Source organism: Agelaius phoeniceus, chromosome 15, assembly GCF_051311805.1.
Source record: "Agelaius phoeniceus isolate bAgePho1 chromosome 15, bAgePho1.hap1, whole genome shotgun sequence".
NCBI lineage: Eukaryota > Metazoa > Chordata > Aves > Passeriformes > Icteridae > Agelaius > Agelaius phoeniceus.
Window position 1 is genome coordinate 1,276,516 of NC_135279.1, and position 23,074 is coordinate 1,299,589.

A 23,074-nucleotide genomic window follows, 5' to 3' on the forward strand; every position below is an offset into this window, starting at 1 on the left:
CAGAGGGACCAGGGGAGTGTGGAACCCCAGGCTCTGCAGTGCCTCCATCAAGACTGAGCTCCCAGCAAGATCCAGGTACAACCCCTACGAGTTCTGGGTGACATGGAAAAGCAGACAAGGTGTGAGACAACAGTTACTTGGTTTTACTCAGGTGAACCATGAAGGCAAGCTGCCTTCAGGAGGGACAGCCTGTTACAGGCCCTTTTGAAATCTCCCCAGAAAATCCCACCACCAATTTGTTCTCTTTTGGGGACCACCTGCAGTGCTCGGCTCTGGTCTGCAGCCAGCCCATTTCCAATTGTTGTACGTCACACAATGTCGAGCTGGAAAACACATTTGTCTCCACCAGTCAATTTACTGAAATCCATCCAATTGTTGAAGTCAAACAATTAGCAAGAAAGCTGAATGCCTCAGTAACTCTTCATTTAAGGAGAGAAATTAGTTTGTAATTTATGGAATAACTTGATGCATCTGAAAGACCAATTTTCTGATCCCTGTGCCATTGTCAAGGCTACCATTCAGCACTTACACAGCACTTCATCCTCAAGTTGTTTTTAAACCTTCACTATAATTAAACCACATCACTCTTGTGTGGATGAAATGTTATTGTCCATTTTTCACAGCCAGCAGAGCTGAGGCTCCACGTAGGTGCCAAAGAGAAGGACACAGTGACACAGGCAGTTGGCAGCTGCTCCTCCAGCTCGGATGTACAAAGGATCCAAATGATTCCCAGTCAGTTCCATTTCCTCCATTGTCCTGTCCCCTTGAGCTCTGTCAGCAACCAACCCCAATGAGAACAGCCTGTGTAGGATTCCCTCTCCTCTAATTAAGGTGTTTTACCCTTCCTGCTGTTCCTATTTGAAATAGGGTTCATCTCCAGGGGCCACAGGTGGGGAGAGGTCCCACCTCACCAGTTGGGCACCCTTGATGTGAACAGAGCTTGGCTGCAGACATAGAATAACCTCAGAAACACCACAAGGAACAAAAAAGTTGCTCTGACATATTTATGGCTAAAGAGACTTCTGTAATTTCTCAGAAGACTTTAATGAGAAATTCCCTATTAATTACCAAGCTGCCTTGCCCACAGCTGAGTTTGGCCTCCCCATCTGTCCTGGCTCCGGTGATGATGCCCCTTTTCTCTGAATGGAGAAATCCATGGAGGTACAGGGTGACTGCCAGCAGCACCTGCAGCTGCACAGGCTGCAGAGGAAGGCAGGAACCAGTCAGAGGGGAGATAAGACAGGAAGTACCTTCAGACTCCATTTCCTCACAATTACCAAGTGAGAGCTCAGCAGTGAGACAGTGCCAGTCCTTCACACCAAGGGCTCACAATTACCATCTTTCTGAAGCAACCCCAGCTCTGGAAATTGATTTCAATCAATTCTCCATATGGACATTAGATTAAGCCCCACTCATTGACTTCATCTCTTGTTCACAAGAAATGCAGCACATAATTGACTTTTCAGATTGCAGGGCAGAATTCTGGGGCACGTGAGACTGCAGTGAGGTTTCCCAAATCCTTTAATGCTCATCCCTAAACCCAACAAAATGAGCTCCATGTTCATAGGGCCACAGAAATCAGTTACCAACATTACAGGAGGGACTGATGATTTTCTCACCCCAAACTAACTTTCTCTAATAATTCACTAAGAAATTTCAATCCAGCTTAAATATAATTAACAATTGTTGTAAGAGCATTATTTTCCCAATCTATTAGAGGAGCAGTGAGTTTGCAGAACACAACCAAGACTCAGATTTATGTTCAATTTGCCTGTATCCCTCTGCATTGTTCACATGCAGTGGTTTTCACTGGTTACACTTTTTAACTTAGCAAGCCTTGAACATTCCCCACCAGCAATCATGCCTTGAAAACGCTCACAGGTGGATTTATTAGCACAGTGCCAAGCTGTGAACACTAAACCTGACTTGGGGAGGTTTGGTGGCCCTGCCCAGGGTCACAGGAAGCTGCTGTCACTGTGGCAGGCTCAGGAAGCCACCGTGGATTGAGCAGGGCAGCAGAGCTCTGTGCTCCTGCAGCAGAGCCTGCAAGGGCTGCAGTGAGGATAAAAACCTCATCCTGGGACGTGGGGAGCCCCAAAGCCTCAGTGGGGCTGCTGGAACTGCAGACTGAGAACCTCCTCTCTAAAGTTCCTCCAGCCCAGTGCAGGTACTGGGACAGGGATCTGCTGTCCCACCAAGACAAACTGTCCCTGTAAACCCACACTGTCCCTGTAAATCCAACTGTCTCTGTAAATCCAGAGCCCTGTGTGCCCCACTGAGAGGGATCAGCTGCAGCAGGGACAGCTCAGGCACCCTGGACCTCTGCAGCCCCTGGGGTTCCAGCAGCACCGCGAATTCCAGGCACTGGGTAACTCCAGGGCCAGCTCCCTGCGGAGCTGCTGACACAGCCTGGCTCCAAGGGAGCTGAGGGAAGCTGCACTCAGGGCTTTGGCTGCCCTGGAACCCTGTCCATTTGTGAGCATTGCTCCTTAAAGCCCTGCACTGCTGGTGGCTCTTTCATGGCACTGCACTTCCAGGGAACTGGTGCCCAGAGTGATGTCCCCACTGTCCAGCACTAAAAACTCCACACCCCATTAGTTATTACCTGAAGTACTCAGCCCTGCTGGGACTGCTCACACCTCCAGAGAGGAGTTTCATGACAGAACAAATCAATTTCACCAACGCTGAGTTTAGAGGTTCCTCGTGTGCCACACAAACAATTCCCTTCCCGTGGGTGCTGTGCACAAACTCCAGCTGGATCTGCTGCTTCCCCACATCCCCTCGCTCTCTCCACCCAAACTCATCTTCCTCAGCTGCCCATCCCAACAGTTTACTGCAAAGCATCTTTAAGGAGCTCGCCATTTTTCCTGCCTTCCTTTCAATTGTTTTATTCTCTCCGGTTGTCTCCATTCCTCTCTGTAATTTATAGTTTCTTCTCTCCATTTCTGTCCTTCCTGCCACTTGCTGAACACAGAGAGACTTGTTTTAATTTACAGAGAGTGTGCTAGTGCAATCTGTTTCATTAACTTAATTACTTTTATTTTGGCAGTTTCTAAAGGTTCCAGGATAGAAAAAAAGACTCCCACTATGCAATCACTCTGCAGACCAGTCTCTGTAAGGCAAATCCTGTCTTAAGGAGATTACAGGTTAGATTTGAAATAAATAGAAATTAAATGGTGATCAAAGGTATTTGGGATGGAAAAAATATATAGCGAGGGGTTTTTTGTTAAATTTACGAGTTCCATCCTGCATCCACATGCCTATGTTGGTGAGGTTGAATTTTAGAGTTACCTGTGGTACAGTATTTCTGCGGGGCATTATTCCGGGCTATAAATGTCCTTATTTACCTCTTTTTAAAAGCACACACAGCACCTTTCAACATTCAAAGGAGCCGTTTATGTTTTATTTTGATCCCTCAGTAGGGTCAAGCACATAATCTGCTGTTACTGCAGTGAAGCAGAGAACAAGCCATACACCCACTCTGTTCCCTATGGAGCGCAGGAATTGCTGGCCACTCCAGGGGATCGAAAACACAACAATTTACATTTGAATGTCTTCCACGAGCAACACCTGCTGAAAAGGTGCGTTCCAGCAGAAGGCTTGCAAGAAGAAATCTTCCATTTTATGCCCATTCTTTACATAAACCCGAGCTTAACATAACAAAGAGCCTGCTGGGCTGAGCTGTTGGATCCGAGCATCCCATCAGCTCCAGGGCTGAGTAGTTTTAGTTTCTTTCTGTGTTAGTTGGGAATTTCTTGTAGGCTCAGGATTTACGGCCCCGTTCTCTGCTCAGCATCCACAAGGAAGAGAACAGGGACTGAGCGCACAGAATGGAAACACCATTGCAGGATAAACCCCTCTGCTCTGTGGCCAAGGCCGGGACCCTGCTGGGCTCCCTCGGTGCCTGAAGGTGGCTGGAGCCCGGCGTTGGCAAACTGTGTCTGTGTGTCTGTGAATTAGCAAACTGTGTCTGTGTGTCTGTGAATTAGCAAACTGTGTCTGTGTGTCTGTGAATTAGCAAACTGTGTCTGTGTGTCTGTGAATGTCCTGAGGGCAGAACCGGAGCGCTGCCCGGGGCTCGGGGCTGGCGGGGCTTGGGGCAGCAGCTACATTGGGAGGAAATCATCCACTCCTTTTCTCCCCTTCCGACTCCACATTTCCAGCTCATGTGCCTAATTCATGGTGCTTAACACTTTAAAATGCCGATTTACCTTACAAAAGGCACCGGTGCCCCTGCCTGCCCCGCATCAGGTGAGGGCAGCAGGAGGGCCAGACATTGATTTGTGGTGACCAGGGACAGCACCCAGGGAAGGGCTGGGGCTGGGCCGAGGGAGTTCAGGCTGGATTTTGGGAAAGGTTCTGCTTTCCCCAGAGGGTGCTGGCACTGCCCACGCTCCACAGGGATGGGCACAGCCCCGAGGCTGCCAGAGCTACAGGACGGCTTGGACAGCGCTCCAGGGATGCCCACGGGGGATTGTAGGGGTGTCTGTGCAGAGACAGGAGCTGGGCTGGGTGATCCTGTGGGTCCCTTCCAGCCCAGCATGTTCTGTGATCTCCCCTCTCCCCAGTGTCAGCCCCTCAGTGCTCCCCAGCACGGGACCAGCCGCTCCCCTGCCCGCACGGCACAACGCGGGAGCAGCACCGGGCTGTGCCCCGCGGGGGAGCCGCTCCAGGGCGATCCCCCGGAGGATGACCAGAGCACGCTGAGGAGCGACGCGACCCCTCCGAGGAAAACCCGTCCCCCATGGCCACCCTCCCGCCCTCGCCATCTTCCCCCGCGCGCTCCCCGGCCCCGGGAGAGACACTTGGCGCCGCCAATCACCGGCCTCCTTCGGGAGCGACGCCTCCCTCCACCAATCAGAGGACGGAACAGCCCCACCAGCCCCATCCCTCCCCTCCCCAGTGGCCTATAAAGCGTTAAACCACGCCCCCTCTTCCCCTTCCCGGCTCTGCACTGAATGAAGCCCCCGCTGGCCAACGAGAAGTTCCCGCGGGGCTGGATGGACAGATGCGCCGCCCAATAGAAGTGCAGCATTTCTGCGCGCCCGCCAGTAGGGCGCCATCTGCGGGCGCGGGGGGCGGGCTCTCCCTCCCCGCGGGCCGTGGCCGTCGCTCCCGCTGCTGGAGGGAGGCGGCGGAGAAAATGGCGGCCATGGCTGCGGAGGCGGCGGCGACTGCGGCGGTGCCGGGGGACGGCGGGGCCGGCGAGGCCGAGCCCGAGATGGAGCCGATCCCGGGCAGCGAGGCCGGCGCGGACCCTCTACCGGCCGTCAGCGAGGCCGTGGAGTCGGCGGTGCCGGATGGCGAGGAGGCCGACGGCGGCAAGGCCGAGGAGCCGCCGCCGGTGCAACGCGCCCGGAGCCCCGGCGGGACTCGCGAGCCGGACGCGGGAAGGACGGAGGAGCCGCCGCCGCCGCGCAGCCCGGGGGTGGAATCGCCGCGGGCCGAGCCCCGCGCAGCGCCCAGCCCGGGCTGCTCGGAGCCGCCGCAGCCCTGCCCGCCGCCCGAGCCGGCCCGGGAGCCGCCGCAGTCCTGCCCGCCGGCTGCCGGGGGCTCCGCGGGGCCCGGGGAGGAGCCGCCCCGGCCGGAGGAGGAGGAGCCGGATGCTGCCGCCGCCGCCGCGGTGGAGCCCGAGCCGGCGGTGCCCGCGGCCCCGGGCGGAGGGGAGGCGGAGGTGCCGGCGCTGCTGCCCGGCTCCGAGGTGCGGGTCACCCTGGACCACATCATCGAGGACGCCCTGGTGGTCTCGTTCCGGCTGGGAGAGAAGCTTTTTTCCGGGGTCCTCATGGACCTCTCGAAAAGGTGAGAGCTCGGGGGGAGCCGAGCCCGAGCCCCCACCCAGCGCCGAGCCCGGGAGCGCTCCCGGAGCCGCCGGGGGCGGGATGGGGGCGGCCCCGCCGGGAGCCTCGTGGGCTCTGCAGCTTCCCTTCCATCCCATCCCAATCCCATTGCTCCCCATCCCATCCCTATCCCATTGCTCCCCATCCCATCCCAGCCCTCCTCGGCCCCCTCTGCTCCGGGCCGAGCAGCTCCTGTCCCCGCGTCCTCCCCGGGGAGCGGAGCCGCAGCTCCCGGCCATCCTCTTCCTCCTCCTCGACCCTTCAGCCGGGGGTGGGCAGGGTCCCTCCCGCCCGGGGAATGGGCAAACGGGAGAGCCGGGAGAAGGGCGAGCACATGGGCACAGCCTTGGGGCTTGCCTGGGGCTCCAGAGCATCCCTGCGTGCCGGGAGCAGCACCCGAGCGCTGAGCCTGGCGTTTATTGCCCTCTTTGTACAGAACCAGAGCTCTGATTGCCCTGCTCGGTCGGGCTTACATTGCCTAGGTAACCTTCTTTTTCAGTACATACTATTTTCCAGAATAATGGTTTTCCAGCTAGGCTGTTGCAGTTGTTAATTAGTACTGATTGCTCCTTGTACCCAATGGACGGGGTGAAGTTTCATGGTTCTTGAATAGCCTTGTGGATGGGGGGGATTTTTACATATCTCTGAATAACTTATCAGACAGCAGGGTTTGGGGTTTGCTTTTTTCACTGCCTTTCAATAGTGAGATGCTCTTGGGAGACCAGAAGTCACGGTATCTTACAAACAATCTAGGTTCTGTCAGCAGGTGAAAATTCTTCTTAGTGGGTTTTTTCCTAGACATGTAAGGACTTTGCAAGTTCGTGAGAGAAAAGTGAAATGTAACAAGGTTATTATTTAAAATAATCGGTATGCAAAATATGCAGCACTTTTCTCCCTCAGATTTAAGCTGTGTGTGGACATATGTCTTTTATCACTCCTTTTATGTTGTTAGTAGCTGTTCAGCAACTTCCTGGAATATTAACATTGTCAGTGCTCCCTAAAAGGGAGCTTGTGGCACTCCTGGCTTGGGCCTCAGTGCGTGGTTGGGGTTTGACTCAAAAGGCCTTGTCTGACCCCAAGTTTTGGATAATGTCAGGGAGTGACGATTTCAGTCTGTCACTTGATGAGGTGTGAAATGCTGAGCAAAACTCCAGCCACTTGTGGGCTGAAACAGCATCTCAGATCCGGGCAGGAGGTGACACAGATGAGGTGCAATCCTGGGTTACACGAACTCTTTTGTAGGTTTGAACTTGTCCCAGCACAATGCCGTGGTTGCCCTGGGCAGGAGGGTGGCAAAGAGCGCAGGAAAACACCAGTGTCTCCTTTTCTCCTGAAAGGAACCCTGTCCTCCTAAACACCCCCTGGCCACAAACATCCCGGTTTTGCCAGGCTCTGGTGCCTGGGGAGCCTCTGGCAGGCAGCAGATCTGCAGCCCTTTGCAGCAGCAGTCACTTTGCAGGCTGGCTGCTGCTGCTGTTCCTCGGTGGGAGCATCTCCAGCCTGCCTGGCTCCAGGGCCAGCTCCTGGGACAAAGCTTGGCCGTGGGAGCCGTGCAGGAGCCACCCAGGGAGGCTGGGGCGGGCCCTCCCGGCTTCTCCTGCCAGTGGAGCCGTTTTTCCTTCAGAGCTTCATGGCAATCCAGGAGGGGAGGTTTAAATTCTCAAGGCCAAGCTCTGCAGAGGGCCTGGACAAGAAGAACTGAGTTTTGAGATCTAATATTGTATATACTGTAATATTGGGCTGGTGACAGCAAAACATTGGCAGATAACAGGAGTCTCTTATCAGATGTCTCAGAGCAGGAAATGCAGTGGGAAACAAGCTCTAGAAATAGTCCAAGAAATTCCTACCTCTAAGAAACCGAAGCATTATTAAAAAAAGTGTTGCCTGTATGTCCAGTAATTCCATTTTATCACTTCTGTGGTGACTAACAGGTGGTATTGTCTAGGTGTCAGCTTTTCCTTATATCTGTTTATTTTTGTTTGGTGTAGCAGCACCTGGACATGCAGTACATGAATATTTTTTCATGAACTTCCTTCTGTGTCTGTGGCAGGCCCTGGAATTCTTGTCATAAGTTTTTCCACTGGACCAAAAAGAAAAAGAAGGGCAGGGTTAAATGAAAACCACCTAAATTCCATTCATTTACATGACAACACTGGGATTTCCAGCATGGGAGATGGGTGGTTGCTGAAATCTGTCTCATTCAAATGCATGGGAGTAATCTCAATTTTCCTAATGCCAAAGGGATCAATATATTTTAAGACTGACAGTTCTTACTAAGTAAAAGTGACAATTTGTATTAGAATTTGCTCATTCAGTAGCTTCCAAAAGTGGCTGTGTTCAGTGCACATGCTAATGCTGTGTTCACTGTATGATCAGAGGGAAATAATTCCTATTCCTGTTTGGATCTTAATTTCTCTTTCCCCTCTGCACCCTCCAGAGCAGTGAAGGTGCTACTTCCATACAGTACTAAGAAGAGTAAGTTTAAATGACTGTTTTAAAAACCTGTTCACTGTGTCCTTTTTTGTCTTCTCAAGTCATGTTCTGAATTACTTGAACTCCACAATGAAAGAAAAGCAAAAATATCCCCATATATTGTGATTTTAAAGGGGTTTTTGGCTGTTTTATCACTTTTTCCATTGTTGAGATGGTGCCCTGACTTGGTGACTTTGGTGTGCAGTCAGTGATATTTGTGTGAGGGGGCTGATTCCCTCTCCCACCCCCTGTAAATGGGATATCCCTACACACCTATATGGGTGTAGAATGGGCTTTATTCCTGCATTTATTTGGGTTAAGGAGGCTCTTCCCTACCTGCCCCAGTGGCCATCTCCTGTTCCTGCTGCCCAGGGAGTTTTGCAAACCAGCAGAGAGCAGGAACCCACATGTCCTGAGTGCCAGGTCTGTTTGTAGTGCAGTAAATCCTCTTCTGGAGAGGAGCCTGTCCCCACTTTGCTTACTCTGCAGGCTCATTGCACAAATCAGGGATGTGTTCCTACTGTTAAACTTCATTAGTGCTGCTGCCATTACCTTTTAGTGCTTTCCTGCTGCCAGGCTGAGGCTCTGCTGGGGGTTCTGGGGTAGATGTGCCTGATGGAGACAGGGAATGGAGCATGGTTGGGGAAAAACTCAACATATCCAGGGCTGATCCCACAACCTGGGCAGCAGGAAAGGGGGGGATCCTTCCCTGCTCAGGTGAGACCCCACCTGCAGAGCTGCCCAGCCCTGGGCCCAGCACGGAGCTGGAGCTGCTGGAGAGACCAGAGGAGGCTCCAGGCTGCTGAGGGGGCTGCAAGGAGCATCCTCCCCATGGAGATGGGCTGGCAGAGCTGGGAATGCTCGTTCTGGAGAGGAGAGGGTTGTGTGGAGACCTCACAGCATCCTCCAGAGTCTGAAGGGGCTACGGGGAGGCTGGAGAGGGAACTTCATCAGGAACTGGAGTGGCAGGACAAGGGAATTCCCAGAGGGCAGGGCTGGATGGGATATTGGGAATTAGGAATTGTTCCCTGGCAGGGTGGGCAGGCCCTGGCACAGCTGGGGCTGCCCCTGCATCCCTGGCAGTGCCCCAGGCCAGGCTGGGCACTGGGGCTGGGAGCCCCTGGGACAGTGGGAGGTGTCCCTGCCATGGCAGGGGTGGCACTGGGTGGGATTTAAGGTCCTTTCCAGCCCATCCTGGTTCTGGGGGATTTAAAGTCCCTGAGAGCTGCTGTGCCTGGCATTGTTCACTCCCTGGTTGCTCAGGGGACAGGAGATGTCCACCCCACCTGCTGGCTCTGGGTAAATCCTGCTCTGCACCTGGAGGAAGTAGGTGGGAGGGAAATCCTGAAATGTGTAGCATTTGTAAATCTTAAAGTACAGGATTAAGAAGTTGTGGTTTTAGTTTGATCTTCTGGAGGAAGGATAATTATTTCTGTGTGTATTTTTTTTTACCCCTCTAAAGATTAGGGGAGGAGAGGGGATTAAATTTATGTTCTGTTGTTTTGCCAACAGTCAAGACTTGGCCTATTTATAGCTTTATCATTTAGCTGAAATTGTCCTTCTAATCCTGCAGATGTGAAGGACATGTGTCTGTCTTCTTCTCTAAACCAGTTCCCTTCTGACTTGTGTGTGTTCATAATAGTTCTTGAACAAGAGAGAGAGAGAGCAAACAGTTGTTTTGTGCCCTACGAGCCTTGGTTAGATATGCAGAAGATGTGCAGTGTGTTCCTTGCAGACATATGTTTGAAATGATCTCTTTATTGGGCTTTGGTTATGGAGGATAAGGAAGAGCTTCCTGCACCAAGGTGTGCATGAGCTGTATGATGAAAATAAACTTTTATAGGCAATTTGCAGTTCTTACAATCCCAGAAGCAGTTTTCAGGTACAGCACTGACTCTTGAACCCTGTGCTTTTCCCAGTTTGTTAATTCAGCTTCTGCTACAAGGGAATGATGTGAGAAGGAAACAGCAGAAGCCTCACTTGAAAAATGTGGTACATTTCTCCCTGCTCTTTGATTTGGTAACCAGGGCCTGCAGGTGCTCATCCTTGTCTGGGAAGGACTGGGGTGTGGAGGATGCCTGTTGCTCTGTGATGCACACTGTTAACAGTAAAGAAATGTCTGTGGCTCAGGCTGGTGTGTTTTGGTTTATTTTATTTTAAAACTTGCACTCAGTTCCCAAGGTTCCCACAACCTGCTCCCCTGCCCTCTTTGATTTCTCAGGAGCCCAGAGGAGCTTGGTGAAATTCTGGCATTTAAGGAGCAGCCCCAGCACTTCTTTGACATTTATTTGTTTTTATTGTCCCCAGAATGTGGGAAGCTGAGGTGTGATCAGAGTGTGGTTCAGAGGGTAATTCAGGTGTCTTTAGCTGGTGACTGGGAGAGGTTTTATTGAAGGTGTCAAGTGTAGCCTCACTTAGAGGGTAGGGCTGGAACTGGGGTCTGGATTGGGCCTCAAGCTCTCCTTTCCCGAGGGAATCCCTGGTCTCCAGCTTTCTTTGTTGGTCTGGGATGTGACAGATGATGGCTGAGCTGCCCTTCCTTGTGGAATTCTCTGTGTTCCTGCAGCATGGCCTCTCCTGGCTTTCTCAGGGTTCCTTGGCCTGGTTCGAGGTGTTGAGGCAGGGCAGGGATGAAATTTTCAGTCTGCATTCAGTTTATTTCTGTTATGGGACTGATGAATCTTGGCCATCTCAACACTTCAGTTCATCCATTATCTAATGGTATCACTCTCTTCCATATGTCCTGGTGTGGCATATGGATGTTCCTGAAGAGTATATTCAAGGTATAATCCTTCAAAATAGATCACAGCAAATGGATCAGCAAAGTGTCTGCTTCAAATGCAACTGACACCTCATAATGGCAACAGATGTAGAAATTAAAAGATATTGCAGTTTGAACATGCCTTCAGCTTTATAGATGTGCCAGTAAAATTATGATAATGCTAATTATTAATGGAAAGCCTAAACTCAGAGCATCCTGTCTTTCCTTCATGCTGTGCTGTTCCAAAGAGTCACTCACACTGCAGTCCTTTGCCATGGGCTCAGAGCTCTCAGTGAAATGTGCATTTTCTAAGCTCTTTAGCCTGGTGTACATTGCTCAGGAGGTGAATAAACCATGGAGCTGTTGTTTGGCTTCTGGGAATGCTTTTTTCAGGAAGGTGCCTGCACTTAAAGCATCTTGTGCTTTATCACACCAAGTAAATCCTTCATTAAAAATAGGTTGTTGCATAATCTGTGTTTTCAATGCAGGTTATTTAGAGGAGTTCTGCAAAACTTTGTGTTCAAATAGCTATGATCTAACTGTGTATTACATGGAATGTTATAATTTCAAGCCTCAGTTTAGATGCATGAAATACATATCCATAGTTCTTTCAGCATATTATTATACTCCTGGAACTTCCATCCATGCAATAAAAATGGCTTCAGCTGTTGTTTGTCCTGGCTTTTGCAGAACACCAAGGTTGATCTTGGGTACAAGAGCAGAAAATGTAACAGGAGATTTCTGCAGGGCCCTGCTGGTGAAGATGGGTTTTGATCAGTCCTTTACCACAGACTGAACACTTGAACACAAGTTTCTCTGCTTTGTTGGTGTCCAGAGACAAATGGGAAATAGTTCTGAACCTGCTCAGGGGCTTCACTCCTTTGGCAGAGCAAGGGGCTTCTCATTTCTCTCCCTTTGAGTAGAGAAGTCAGACACTGGAGGCTGAAGATGAGAACTTCAGACTTTAGGTACTAATGTAAAACACTTTCCCCCAGGGAGTGTTGTTTATGTACTTTGTTTATGTACAAACAATAATGAGTTTAAATGGGATTTGTTCTGTATCTCTCGTGGTTATTTCTGAAAAAATACTCTTTAACTGTTCTGTTTTGCATATAAATTGAACAGTAATATGCATTCATTGTGGTAATTCTGCTACAGGATTTAGATTTGAAAAAAGTGCCTTTACTTTCCTTAAGTACTTAAGTTTATATGTCTGTAATACAAAACTCTCTGGCTTTCAATGACAGTTTTGGGTTTGGTACCCAAACTGGCTTTGGGTTGCCATGGCTGCCTATTAATTAACTTGCAGCTGGCAAACTGGAAATGAAGCCTCCCTGTTTTTACCCTGTTTCTGTCTCTGCACACCCTGGTCAGCTGAAAGCTCCTCTCAGTGTAAATATCATTGCAGTGCCAGAATTGATCAGGCTCTCAGCTCAGTACAGGTCCTGGTGTCCTGTTGCTATTTCTGGCTCCAGTGAAAATGTACATTTTGCAGTGCATCTACAGCAGAGGTGCCATCAGATCCTGCTCATTGCCCTGGTTACTCGAAAAACCTTTGAGAAATGAGTTTTATACATCACACCCATCCTGTCTTAGAGATGCATTCTCAAGGCAAATCAGAGCTGGGACACCTTTGCAGGAGGGAGCTGGCTCTGATTTCCATGGGTAGGGAGAGCAGGGCACAGCTTCCCAGCACTGCCTATTCCTGAGCTTGGTTTTTGTGACACTTCCTTTAGATCCCTGTCAGTGAATGGTGCCATTCCTTGGGCTGTGATGTCTGAGGTAGGAGTGTTGCAGAGTCAGGAGTGGGCTGGGCAGGGAGCAGCTGGAACCTGGGCACCAGGGGATTTTTATTTTAAGCAAACAGCAATTGCAGTATATCTCTACTTTCATCCAGAAAAGCCTATCCCTGAAATCTTGTGGGGTAAGGTGATATTTGGGATCAGTATACCGAAGAAATTATTTTGTTGTTGGAATAAAGACAAGGCAATTCCTTGTAGAACTTAAAGATGGAACGTGTGATGAAAGGAGCCTGTTGGGAGTCTCACTGTGGGGAACTGAAATTCTGCTCCAGCCATGACTGACTGGGGGATCAGTAAATGTCATGATACAACTGAGCTGTGTGCCTTGGAGTTTTCTAATTTTGTTTTCTTTTGGTCCTCCTTCATCTCTGTGGCAGATGAACCAAATGCTTTTGCAGCTTTTCTCTCTAACTACTAACACAACTAACTAACACTAGTTCAGCCTTGCAGCTGGTGTGACAGAAACTACTGTGGCTGTATGAGAAGTATTTCTCTTCAAGGTCCATCAAGCAGGTGTGTGAAGATAGGCCTGGAAATTCTGGTACATGCAATAAACACTTGTGCTTGCTGCAGAACTCATTAGATGCTGTGTCATGCCTTGTCCTGGAGAGGTTTAAGCTCACGTCTTCATTCTGCTGCTTCTCTTAGGAAAAATAAATCCCTCTTTCCTTACCTTGTTCTTTGTCTTTATTCTTTCCTGTAACCTTTACTGGAAAAGGTTGAAAAAAATTTGCAAGTTTTTCTGCCATTGTTTTCTCTTCTTTGTTTTCATGTTGTTCTTCCAAGTTGCTGGAGAACTTGGTTAGCCAGGGAGAAAACAGAGATAATCAGAAACTGTTAATAGATACAGTCTGCTGGTGGGTGAGGCCAAGAGAAGACACAATACACTGAGCTGTTGTAAATAATGATCATTCCCTTGGCTTACCAAATACATTTTGTCCTGCAGGTGGTCCTGACTAATTGTGTGTTCTGTATTAACACCTCATTTCCAGGAGTAGTGCTGTACAAACTGGCACAAGACCCATCAATGTTCTTTACTTCCCAGTTCATTCATTGGTGGGTGGACAGGGTGGGAGAGTCTGGGTTATTTTTTAAGCAGTACCTTTGGTGAAGGATTCTCTGTCTTCAGGGCTTCACTTTGGATTGGTTTTGTGTCTTACTAAAGCAGGTTTGCACCTTGGATAAAAATTATCCTTTGTGGCCTCCTGTTCTTAGTCCTGGCCTGTGTTTTGTGTTGGAAGGAAGGAGAGTGGAAGGTGCAGGATGAATCTTTGATTTCCTGCTGTCAGGCACATGCTGAGCTTTGCATCAGCTTCTTTGTGCCTTTGGAGAGCAAATTGTGCACACCTTGCTGAGGAGGCAGTGGAATGAGAACCTGGGGAAAGAGAGATTAAATACTCGAATGGGATCCTTCTGGAAACCTTGCAGTCCTCTTCATCCACCTCTTCCTAGTGACAGCTGATTATGCTGATTTCCTGACAGAGTCCCATAAATGCCCTCTGGGAGAAGGGCTTGGCTCAGGGAATGGCCTGGGAGGGCTGGAAATGCAGTTCCTGAGGCACTGAGAGCAGGGTAAGGGATGTTTGATATCCCACCCCTGTCTAGTTCTGCTGCTGTGCTCTTTGGGAATGGAATTTGCACAGCAGAGATCTTGCCCTGTCTTGTTTTCAGCTCTTAGCATAGATTAACTTTTTACCAAATCCTCTTAATCTTTATCAGGTGGTGAATGATAGGATCTGGATCTTATTTTCTTTTAGAAGCTGAAGGTCTTGATGCCAGTAACACTGAAAATATTGCTAATTTAATTACTGTCAGCTGATAGTTTCTTTAAAGCCCTACTTGGAACTGAGTGACTTGCTTACAGTCCTTTGTGGAGGGAAAAGTATTTGTGGAAAAGCAACTTCTTTACCCTTGATGGACTTGTGGGACTTCAGGGAATGTAAAACTTAGTTGTGAGCAAGTCCCTTGTGGTTTAATGCCAGACCATGGGCTGGAAAAATGTCTGTACGAGCTGCTGAAATGCAGACTGGGTGGATAATTTAATCTTGGGTGGGTCGTTTGCTTCAATTGCAACTTTGGATGTAGAAAGGAGCTTGTGATAAGCAAAAGGACAAACAAGGGGTGGCTTTTGTTGGGGACACTGTAAAGAACCTTCTAACACATTTTCAAATCCAATTTTGAGGAAATAAAGGCAACATGTAGGCACTTACACAAGTAAAAGTAAATGAAGTTCAGTTTAATCAGCTGAGGGGATGCTGCTGTTGAGCAGCCACAGTGCAACACAAACCTGAGGACAGATCTTGGGGAGTTGCTCCCTTGTCCTGACCTAGAGCAATTCCAGTCTGGAGAAAAGGAGTGAAAGGTTTAAAATCTTGTTTGCTCGTGGAACAATGAGGATCAGCTTATTCTGAATTGAAATAAGGGGAGTTTTGCTGGGAGAAATTCAGTCTGGGCTGGGGAGTTTTGGGCTGTAAAGCTTCAGGTGCTGAGCTTTTGTGGATGGAGGCACTCCCTATTCACTGCAGCCCAGATTTGTTTCTGTTAAATCTGGACTGTTCATCCTTTTCTGCTGTGCTAAAAATGGGAGAAAAGGTCCTGAAGATGCCTTTTTATAAAGCTGACTTGGTATGGAAAATGAGTCTGGCTAGACTGGGAGTTGTTGGGGTGAGTTTGGATGTTTATAAGCATTTTCCAGATGTATAAAGTTAATTCTTTTGCTGCTGTCTCGGGGATATTTTTGTTACATTTTCTGGGCGTCTTGTTGATACAAAAGAAACTTACAATAAGTGAAGTTGTGTATTTTTTGTTCTCCACTGACTTCATTTTGGTGTCTAGCATTTTTCAAAGCTTCCCATAAGGCTGGATGTGAAGCTTTCATTTCTCTAGGGTTCATGGTTTCCAAATGCTGGCTACCTAATGCAGACAAGTTTTCAAATGCTTTGTGATAAACGCCGCAAAAATTCCCTCCAAACACTGAATTTTTATTTCCCTCTCTCTTGAAGGTTTGGCCCCCATGGAATCCCTGTGACCATATTTCCTAAAAGGGAGTACAAGGACAAACCTGAAGCCATGCAGCTCCAAAGCAAACCATTCCAAGAGGAGGCGCAGGTGAAGTGTGAGGCCGACGCCGCGGTCCCTGATGACTCCTCCCTCACGCAGCCCTCAGAGCCCAGCATAGCTAAAAGCCTTTGGACTTCTAAACCACCTCCTCTCTTTCACGAGGGAGCTCCATACCCTCCTCCTTTGTTTATCAGGGACACCTACAACCAGTCAATACCTCAGCCTCCACCCCGGAAAATCAAGCGGCCCAAGCGGAAAATGTACAGGGAGGAACCCACTTCCATCATGAACGCCATCAAGCTACGGCCCCGGCAGGTGCTGTGTGACAAGTGCAAAAACAGCGTGGTGGCAGAGAAAAAGGAGATCAAGAAAGGTGGCAATGCAAGTGACTCTTCCAAATATGAGGACAGTAAAAAGCGAAGAAACGAGAGCGTGACTACTGTGAATAAAAAACTTAAGACTGACCACAAGGTGGATGGAAAAAGCCAAAACGAAAGCCAGAAAAGGAACGCTGTGGTCAAGGTTTCAAATATTGCCCACAGCAGAAGCAGAGTAGTTAAAGTTTCCGCACAAGCAAATACTTCAAAAGCGCAGTTAAACACAAAAAAAGTTCTCCAGAGCAAAAACATGGATCATGCAAAAGCTCGGGAAGTCTTGAAAATGGCCAAAGAAAAGGCACAAAAGAAGCAGAGTGCAACCTCCTCTTCCAAAAATGCACATTCAAAGGTCCACTTCACGCGGCGTCTTCAGAACACCAGCTCAGGGTCCCTCCCGCCCCGGTTGCGCCTCAAGCCGCAGCGGTACCGCAACGAAGAGAATGACTCTTCCCTCAAGACAGGACTTGAGAAAATTCGGAGCGGCAAGATGGCAACTAAGCCCCAGTCTCGCTGCTCCTCCACCCGCTCAGCAGGTGAGGCCCCTTCAGAAACCCAGAGCCCCTCAGAAGGCCCCGAAGAGGCCAGCAGTGAGGTTCAGGACACGAGTGAAGTGCATGTAACTGTTGATCAGGATGAACAGCAGACACTGGGCAAGAGAGGCAGCAAAAGCAATATAACGGTTTACATGACCCTTAATCAAAAGAAATCTGACTCTTCCAGTGCATCAGTTTGTAGTAGTGATAGCACAGATGATTTGAAATCCACCAACTCTGAGTGTAGCTCTACTGAAAGCTTTGATTTTCCTCCAGGCAGCATGCATGCACCTTCCTCCTCCTCCTCCTCCTCTTCCTCCTCCTCCTCCTCTTCGAAGGAAGAGAAAAAGCTCAGTAATTCCTTGAAAACAGAAGTCTTTTCCAAAAACGTCTCTAAATGTGTCACACCAGATGGCAGGACCGTATGTGTAGGGGACATTGTTTGGGCCAAGATTTATGGCTTCCCTTGGTGGCCGGCCCGTATCCTTACCATAACGGTGAGCCGCAAGGATAGCGGGCTGCTGGTGCGCCAGGAGGCTCGCATCTCGTGGTTCGGCTCCACCACCACCTCCTTCCTGGCTCTTGCACAGCTCTCCCCCTTTTTAGAAAGCTTCCAGGTGCGCTTTAATAAGAAGAGAAAGGGTCTGTACCGCAAGGCCGTCACTGAGGCAGCCAAGGCTGCCAAGCAGCTCACGCCCGAGGTGCGGGCCCTGCTGACGCAGTTTGAGACGTGAACGTGGAGAGTAAGGTAGGCAAGAAACCTGGAGGCTCCACCAAACCCTAGCCAGGTTAGAGAGAACTGCCCCAGGGAGGCGGCAGAGGCAGAAGTTGCACTCGGTTGACTGACTGCTCCTTGCACGCCAGGCTCGTGCCGTGCGGAGCGGTTCCTGACGGTTCAGACCAATTGAACATGCAATCAAAATTAGCCTACAAGTGAGGACTGAGGTATTTTTCAAGTGAGAATTTTTTTTAAAGAGAAAGAAAAAAAAAAAAACAAAAAACAAACCAAACCACCCGATGCATAGGAGCCATAGCCTCAGCTGGAAGGCAGCTGATTTGCAGGGAATTTTTTAGTAGTTTCTACCCAGTATGTAACTAGTTCTGTGTGGCCAAGGGTTGACACGAGGGATGAAATAGTAGCTGTGACTTTTTTGTTTTATTAGGTGGCCCATCAGGGAAGTGTAGAAATGTAAGCCTTGTCTAAATGGTCTTTAAAGATTATTTTTAACCAGTCTCTAATGGATTTAGTCTGGCCAGGCCCGGTGGGCTCAAGCTCCCCTCTGCGGGCCGGTTTAAATGGCATTGGAGACGTGCTCCAGGTTGGAAGGAAGAAGAATTTTAGTGACTTAAAGACCAGATTAAATGGGGTTTTATCGTAGTGACCACTTAAACACTCAACCTTTCTATGCACATGGGGGCACAACTAAATCACTTCAGGGTCGGAGAAGTCGAGGGATGCCTGTAGCTCTAAGACAAAGCTGAGGAGGCCTCAGTGTTTGGGATCAAGGGCTGTTAATGCTGCATAGGTGTGAATCATTCTGGTCTTTCTTCCTGAAGAAATCTTTCAGGCCATTTGCCTGGAGGTTTAGCTTAAGAGAGGCTTTGTTTTGAATGTGTAAATAATCAATTGCTGAAATTGGTCAGATTTTCTCCTGACTGGTTGTTCCTAAATTCTTAGGATACGTCCTAGTAAATTACACTTTGTGAATTGTCAGATGTGTAATTGTTGCATTTTGGATGTATCTAACTTTTTTTTTTCTTTTTTTTTTTCTTTTTTTTTTTTTTAAACTATTTCCGTTTAAGGTATCTGTTTGCAGGTCAGAAAAATGAGATATGTAATTGTGTAATGCTCTGAAATGTAAAAAAACAAACTGTAAATAAAATTGACTAAATCTGAATTATTTGTGTGTGTTTCTCAAAAAGCTTTGAAACAAATCCAGGATGTCAGAGTATTTTATCTGTATGCCGGATTTAGAGGACACCCTTAAAAGTAAATTGTCCTTTTTCATGCATTCTTAAAGATGAAGTGCTCGATGTAAATACCATTGGTATACTTCAGTCTTAATTTGGAGATGATTAATTATCTGTCCCTTTTGTTTCAGAACCAGCTCTGTAGAGGGCTTTCTGGAAAGTTGATTAAATTTTCTCCCTAAATTAGCTTTTGGGCCATATATTTGAGTAGAGCCTGTGGATAATGTCATTTGTACAGTGGGGAATGTTTCAGTTTCCATCTCAGAGCAGTCAGAGCTGCTCTCCACTGCCATTCCAGCTTTTCTTGCATGGTTTTTGCTCACTATTGGGGCATTTTCATGCAATGCATTGGACTTTTTTTTTTTCTGTGAGTTTTGGTCCTTACCTGACCATGTCAATTCCTGTGTCCTCCAACACATTCCTGCTTCAGCCTTGCAGTGCCTTGTGAAGAGTCTCCTGGTGCTCATCCCAAAGCAGTTTTCATCCTGGTTTTTCCAGGATTGCCCACGTAGGCAATTGTGACAGATGTAAAAATTTAAGCTCAGACTGAAATTAAACAGACATGAAAAAGGGGGCAAGGATTTAATCATTGAACCCTGAAAATATTTTTATTTTAAGATTTAATTTCATATGTTCATGATACTGTCTGGTCTTGCCAAAGCATTCGGTTTCTTTTTACCTTTTTAAATTATTCTGCCATGCCCACAGAACGATTGGAAGTCTAAGGTGTCAAACCCATGGCTGTTCAAATTTTCCTCAAGGTGACAGTCATTAATTGCCAATTAAGCTTCCAAATATACCAGCTTTACCTTGGCATTCTAACAGTTCCCAAAAAGGCCCAGTGGTCAATGCTTTTTGAATGTGACAAACACACAATAGATTTTGTAAAAAGAAAAAAAAATTGGAAAAAAAAAATCTGTTTCGCTTCTCTGTATTCTCTCCTGCAAACAGAAACAGTTTCTTTAAGTAAATAAGCTGTATTTTGTTATTAAAGCAAACTGCTTTTTGGAGTCAGGAACCCATGTGAGGTGGGTCAGATGTCTACACCACTTCCTTGAGGTTTAGAAGCTCAAGTGAACTGGCTTTAAGTTAGTTGTTGTAAGCCAAGTAGTGGCAAAATCAATATTGACATTGTTATTTTTTCTTTAGAAGACCTGGAAGCTTTGTTCTCTTAATTTATATAAAATTAGAATAGCACTGCAGCTTACATAGGCAGAGTTTGCTCAGGTGTTCACTGGGGAGCAGCAGGTGTGGGAGGGCTTTCTTTAGGTGGTTTTATGTTCAAAAGAATTGTTTATGGAAGGCATTTAAGTCAGTTTTGATTTGTAGCAGATGAGTTTTAAGTCTTTCCTCAGTTTCATAGTGAATGTTCTGTATGGCTGCAGACTGAGCAGGGCTCAAAACAAGTAATTTGTTCTGTTAAATTAATTTTTTACACCACCATGTTGCAGTAAGCTGAAAATCTCCTCTTCATACTCGCCCCTGCCTCTGGTTTAACCCCAGAGGAGCTGCTCCTGTGGATGCAGCAGCTTCCAGGGGCAGAGCCTGGTTCAGGCAGGCACAGGGTGAGAGGAGCCTTGGGCTGGGATGAGGCTTAGGGCTGGTTTAGCGTAGCTGTGACCCCACCTGGTGTGCCCCAGGGCTGGCACTTTGCATGGCCTGCCCATGGTTTATCCATTGCTCCCACGTGAACACCCTGAGGGGACAAACGGGCTCAGGCTGGCTCAGGGCTGCCAGGAACAATTCCTGAAGGGTTTGGCTGGGATTGGAACTGCCCAGGGAGGGCTGCAGTGCCCATCCCTGCAGGTGGCACTCGGTGCTCTGGGCTGGGGACTGGCTGGGGATCTGGCACAGAATGGACTTGCTGACCTTGGAGGTCTTCTCCAACCTAAATCCTTCAGAAGGCAGCAGCAGCACAGAGGGTGACTGCTATTTTCCCATCACTTTAGTAGGATAAATGGCAAATGAGGCCTTTTTAGTTTCTGGAGTGCCTCAGTGTGGTTGCTGGGTATTTATGGGCTGTCAGTTGAGGGGAGAGTGGCACATGATGAGTTTCAGGTGTTCTGTTCCTCTGCAGATCTCCAGGTGAAATGCCTTGGGAGAGAGAGCAGTCACTGCAAAGCTCGGAGCTCTTTTCCCAGAGGTGTTTGGAGGTGTGAGGCTTCAGGAGCGGAGCTGGAAGCAACAGGAAATGCTTGTGTGTGTCTGAAGTGGAGTCATGCAGGAAATGGAACAGATATTTGTTGCTGTTCTAATTAGAGTGGAGCTTTGTGTCAACACTTCAGTGAGATAATCATCTCTGATGATTTGGTTTCTCTTTCAGACTGCTGCTGTGTTCAGCTTGGCACCTACAGAACTACCCTGGGTGGGGCTCCTGGGGTAGTTTAGGTCTGTGCAAGGCTGAAAAGATTTTTTTGTTCAGCATGGAGTAAAATACCTTTGGGTTTTTTAAACATAGTTTCTAACTGTGATTAGGACTAAGAGTAGCACAAGTGGGGAAGGGTAAGTGTTGCTTTGTGCATTGCTAGCCCTTAGGTCTGGTTTTATTTAACTCTCTTAAGTCCTGATATTTTCTTTCATGTCTGCTAAAACTGTCAGGAGTAGAATAGGAATTTTAAAAAATAAATGTCAGTAGCTCATTCTCAGCAGCATCATCTGCCCTGCCTGTTCCATGGAGTCCAGTGAGAAAACAGAGCAGCTTGCTGGGCTGAGGAGCTGTGAAGGGAGCAGCTGATAACCAGGGAAAGGCTCTTTCAGTCCATCCTTGGCTTTATAATTGTGTTCCAATGAATGCCTGCAGAAGCAGCAAATTCAGGCAGAGCAGGGGGTCCCTCACTGACCTGGAGCTGAGGATGAGGGAAGTGCAGGGAGCTCGAGCCTAAAGGGATGGCTGGCAGTGTGTGGTGGCACCATCCATTGGGTACAATGAGTTTATAAAGGGAATTTCTCCATAACTGACAAAGCTTCTGACCATGGAGTGATCAGGGATCACCCACATTTAACACTGAGAACTTGTGTAGCTGCCTGAAGATCCATCAGGTCAGGTTTGAGATATCCAGTGTCAAATTCTCCTTAATCCCTGCTGGAAAGAGCCTGTGTGTGATCCTGGCCTTGCAGTGACCATGGCAGTTCCCAGTCAACATTTAACCCCCCCAGCTGCTCTCTGGGCCACTTTGGGTTTTGTTTAACAGTTCCCTCCCCGGGTCACCTGGCAGATGTTCAGGTGAATATCATCCCCCTGCATCGTGGCTTTTCCCTTCTCTGCCCTGCTCACCCTCCTGCTCTAGTCTGACCCCATCTACCTCTGGGCTCAGAACTGTTTGTGTCATTTGGATGGGCTGTGCCAAGCAGCAGCAATTCCTCCCAGGGCAGAAATACCTCTGATTATTGGGGTTTGACTGTTGGATCCTAATAGCAGCTTATGATTCCCTATGATTTACTCATACATTTCACCCTTCTGTGTTACCTGGGATGTGGATACAATCCAGAGTGTCACTTAAATAAATTAATGATTTTATTTCCTTTAAATTTAACAATGACACGAGTGCCCTTGTGTGAACACAAGGCAGAGCAGCAGTGCCTGGCAGAGCTGTGGTGCCAGGGAGTTGGTGACTGCTTTGCCATCCTGCTTTTTCCCTGCACAGCTTTGCTGCTGCTCCCAGATGGGGCAGTTTGGGATAATTCCCTGGAGCAGCACCTTTGTGCCAGGCACCAGGCACTGAGGAGAGCTTGGCTCTGTGTTTTCCTCAGGAAAATACAATTGGTGCTGCTGGCTGGAGGTGGGAGCAGCAGGAGCTGGGAAGTGGGTGGTGCTGGCAGACCAGGGCTTCAGAAAACCTGAGCCACCTTGCACATCCGAGAGAGACACACAAAAGGAAAAGGGTGGAATAACCTGGGAAAGGTGGCTCATGTGCTTGTGCCATGGGATGTGGTGTCTGTGCTCCTCTTCTTGCTTGCCCATGGCCTGAGGGCAGAACTTAGCAGCAGCCTGCAGGTAGGAGCTGGCTCAGGGAACAAATCAGGGTCCCCTGGAGCAAGTTTGAATCCAAGCTTTGCTCCTTCAGTGTGAAGAAATGGATCTGTGGGGTTTCTTTGGGCTGTGTTTGACAAGTTACTTCCCAAACCAGGACCAGGCACATTCTGAGCAGCTGTGATTGCATTTCTGTGCCAGTGATTCCATTCCTCAGTGCAGAGGAGGAAGGGAAGGCTGTGGGAACTGAGGCTGTTCCAGGTGTGTGAATCCCTGTGGGATGGGGCA

At 48.5% G+C, this 23,074-nt stretch overlaps 1 protein-coding gene across 7 annotated transcripts in view; it reads left to right on the top strand.

Moving 5' to 3' along the window:
• The first annotated feature begins 5,071 nt into the window (after positions 1–5,071).
• Positions 5,072–23,074, top strand: part of PWWP2A (PWWP domain containing 2A) — a 31,307-nt gene continuing 13,304 nt past the window's right edge. For 2 of the 7 annotated variants that reach the window (XR_013184376.1, XM_077186439.1), the window contains exons 1-2: positions 5,072–5,802; positions 15,878–17,593. Coding sequence is in view for 6 of the 7 variants with exons in the window: in XM_077186439.1 (XP_077042554.1) it covers positions 5,144–5,802; positions 15,878–17,579 (2,361 nt within the window). In the remaining variant the exon portion in view is untranslated. Of the gene's footprint in view, positions 5,803–15,877; positions 18,744–23,074 lie in introns of those variants that run through there. The other 5 variants (XM_077186440.1, XM_054642987.2, XM_054642986.2 and 2 more) reach the window with 5 other exon arrangements.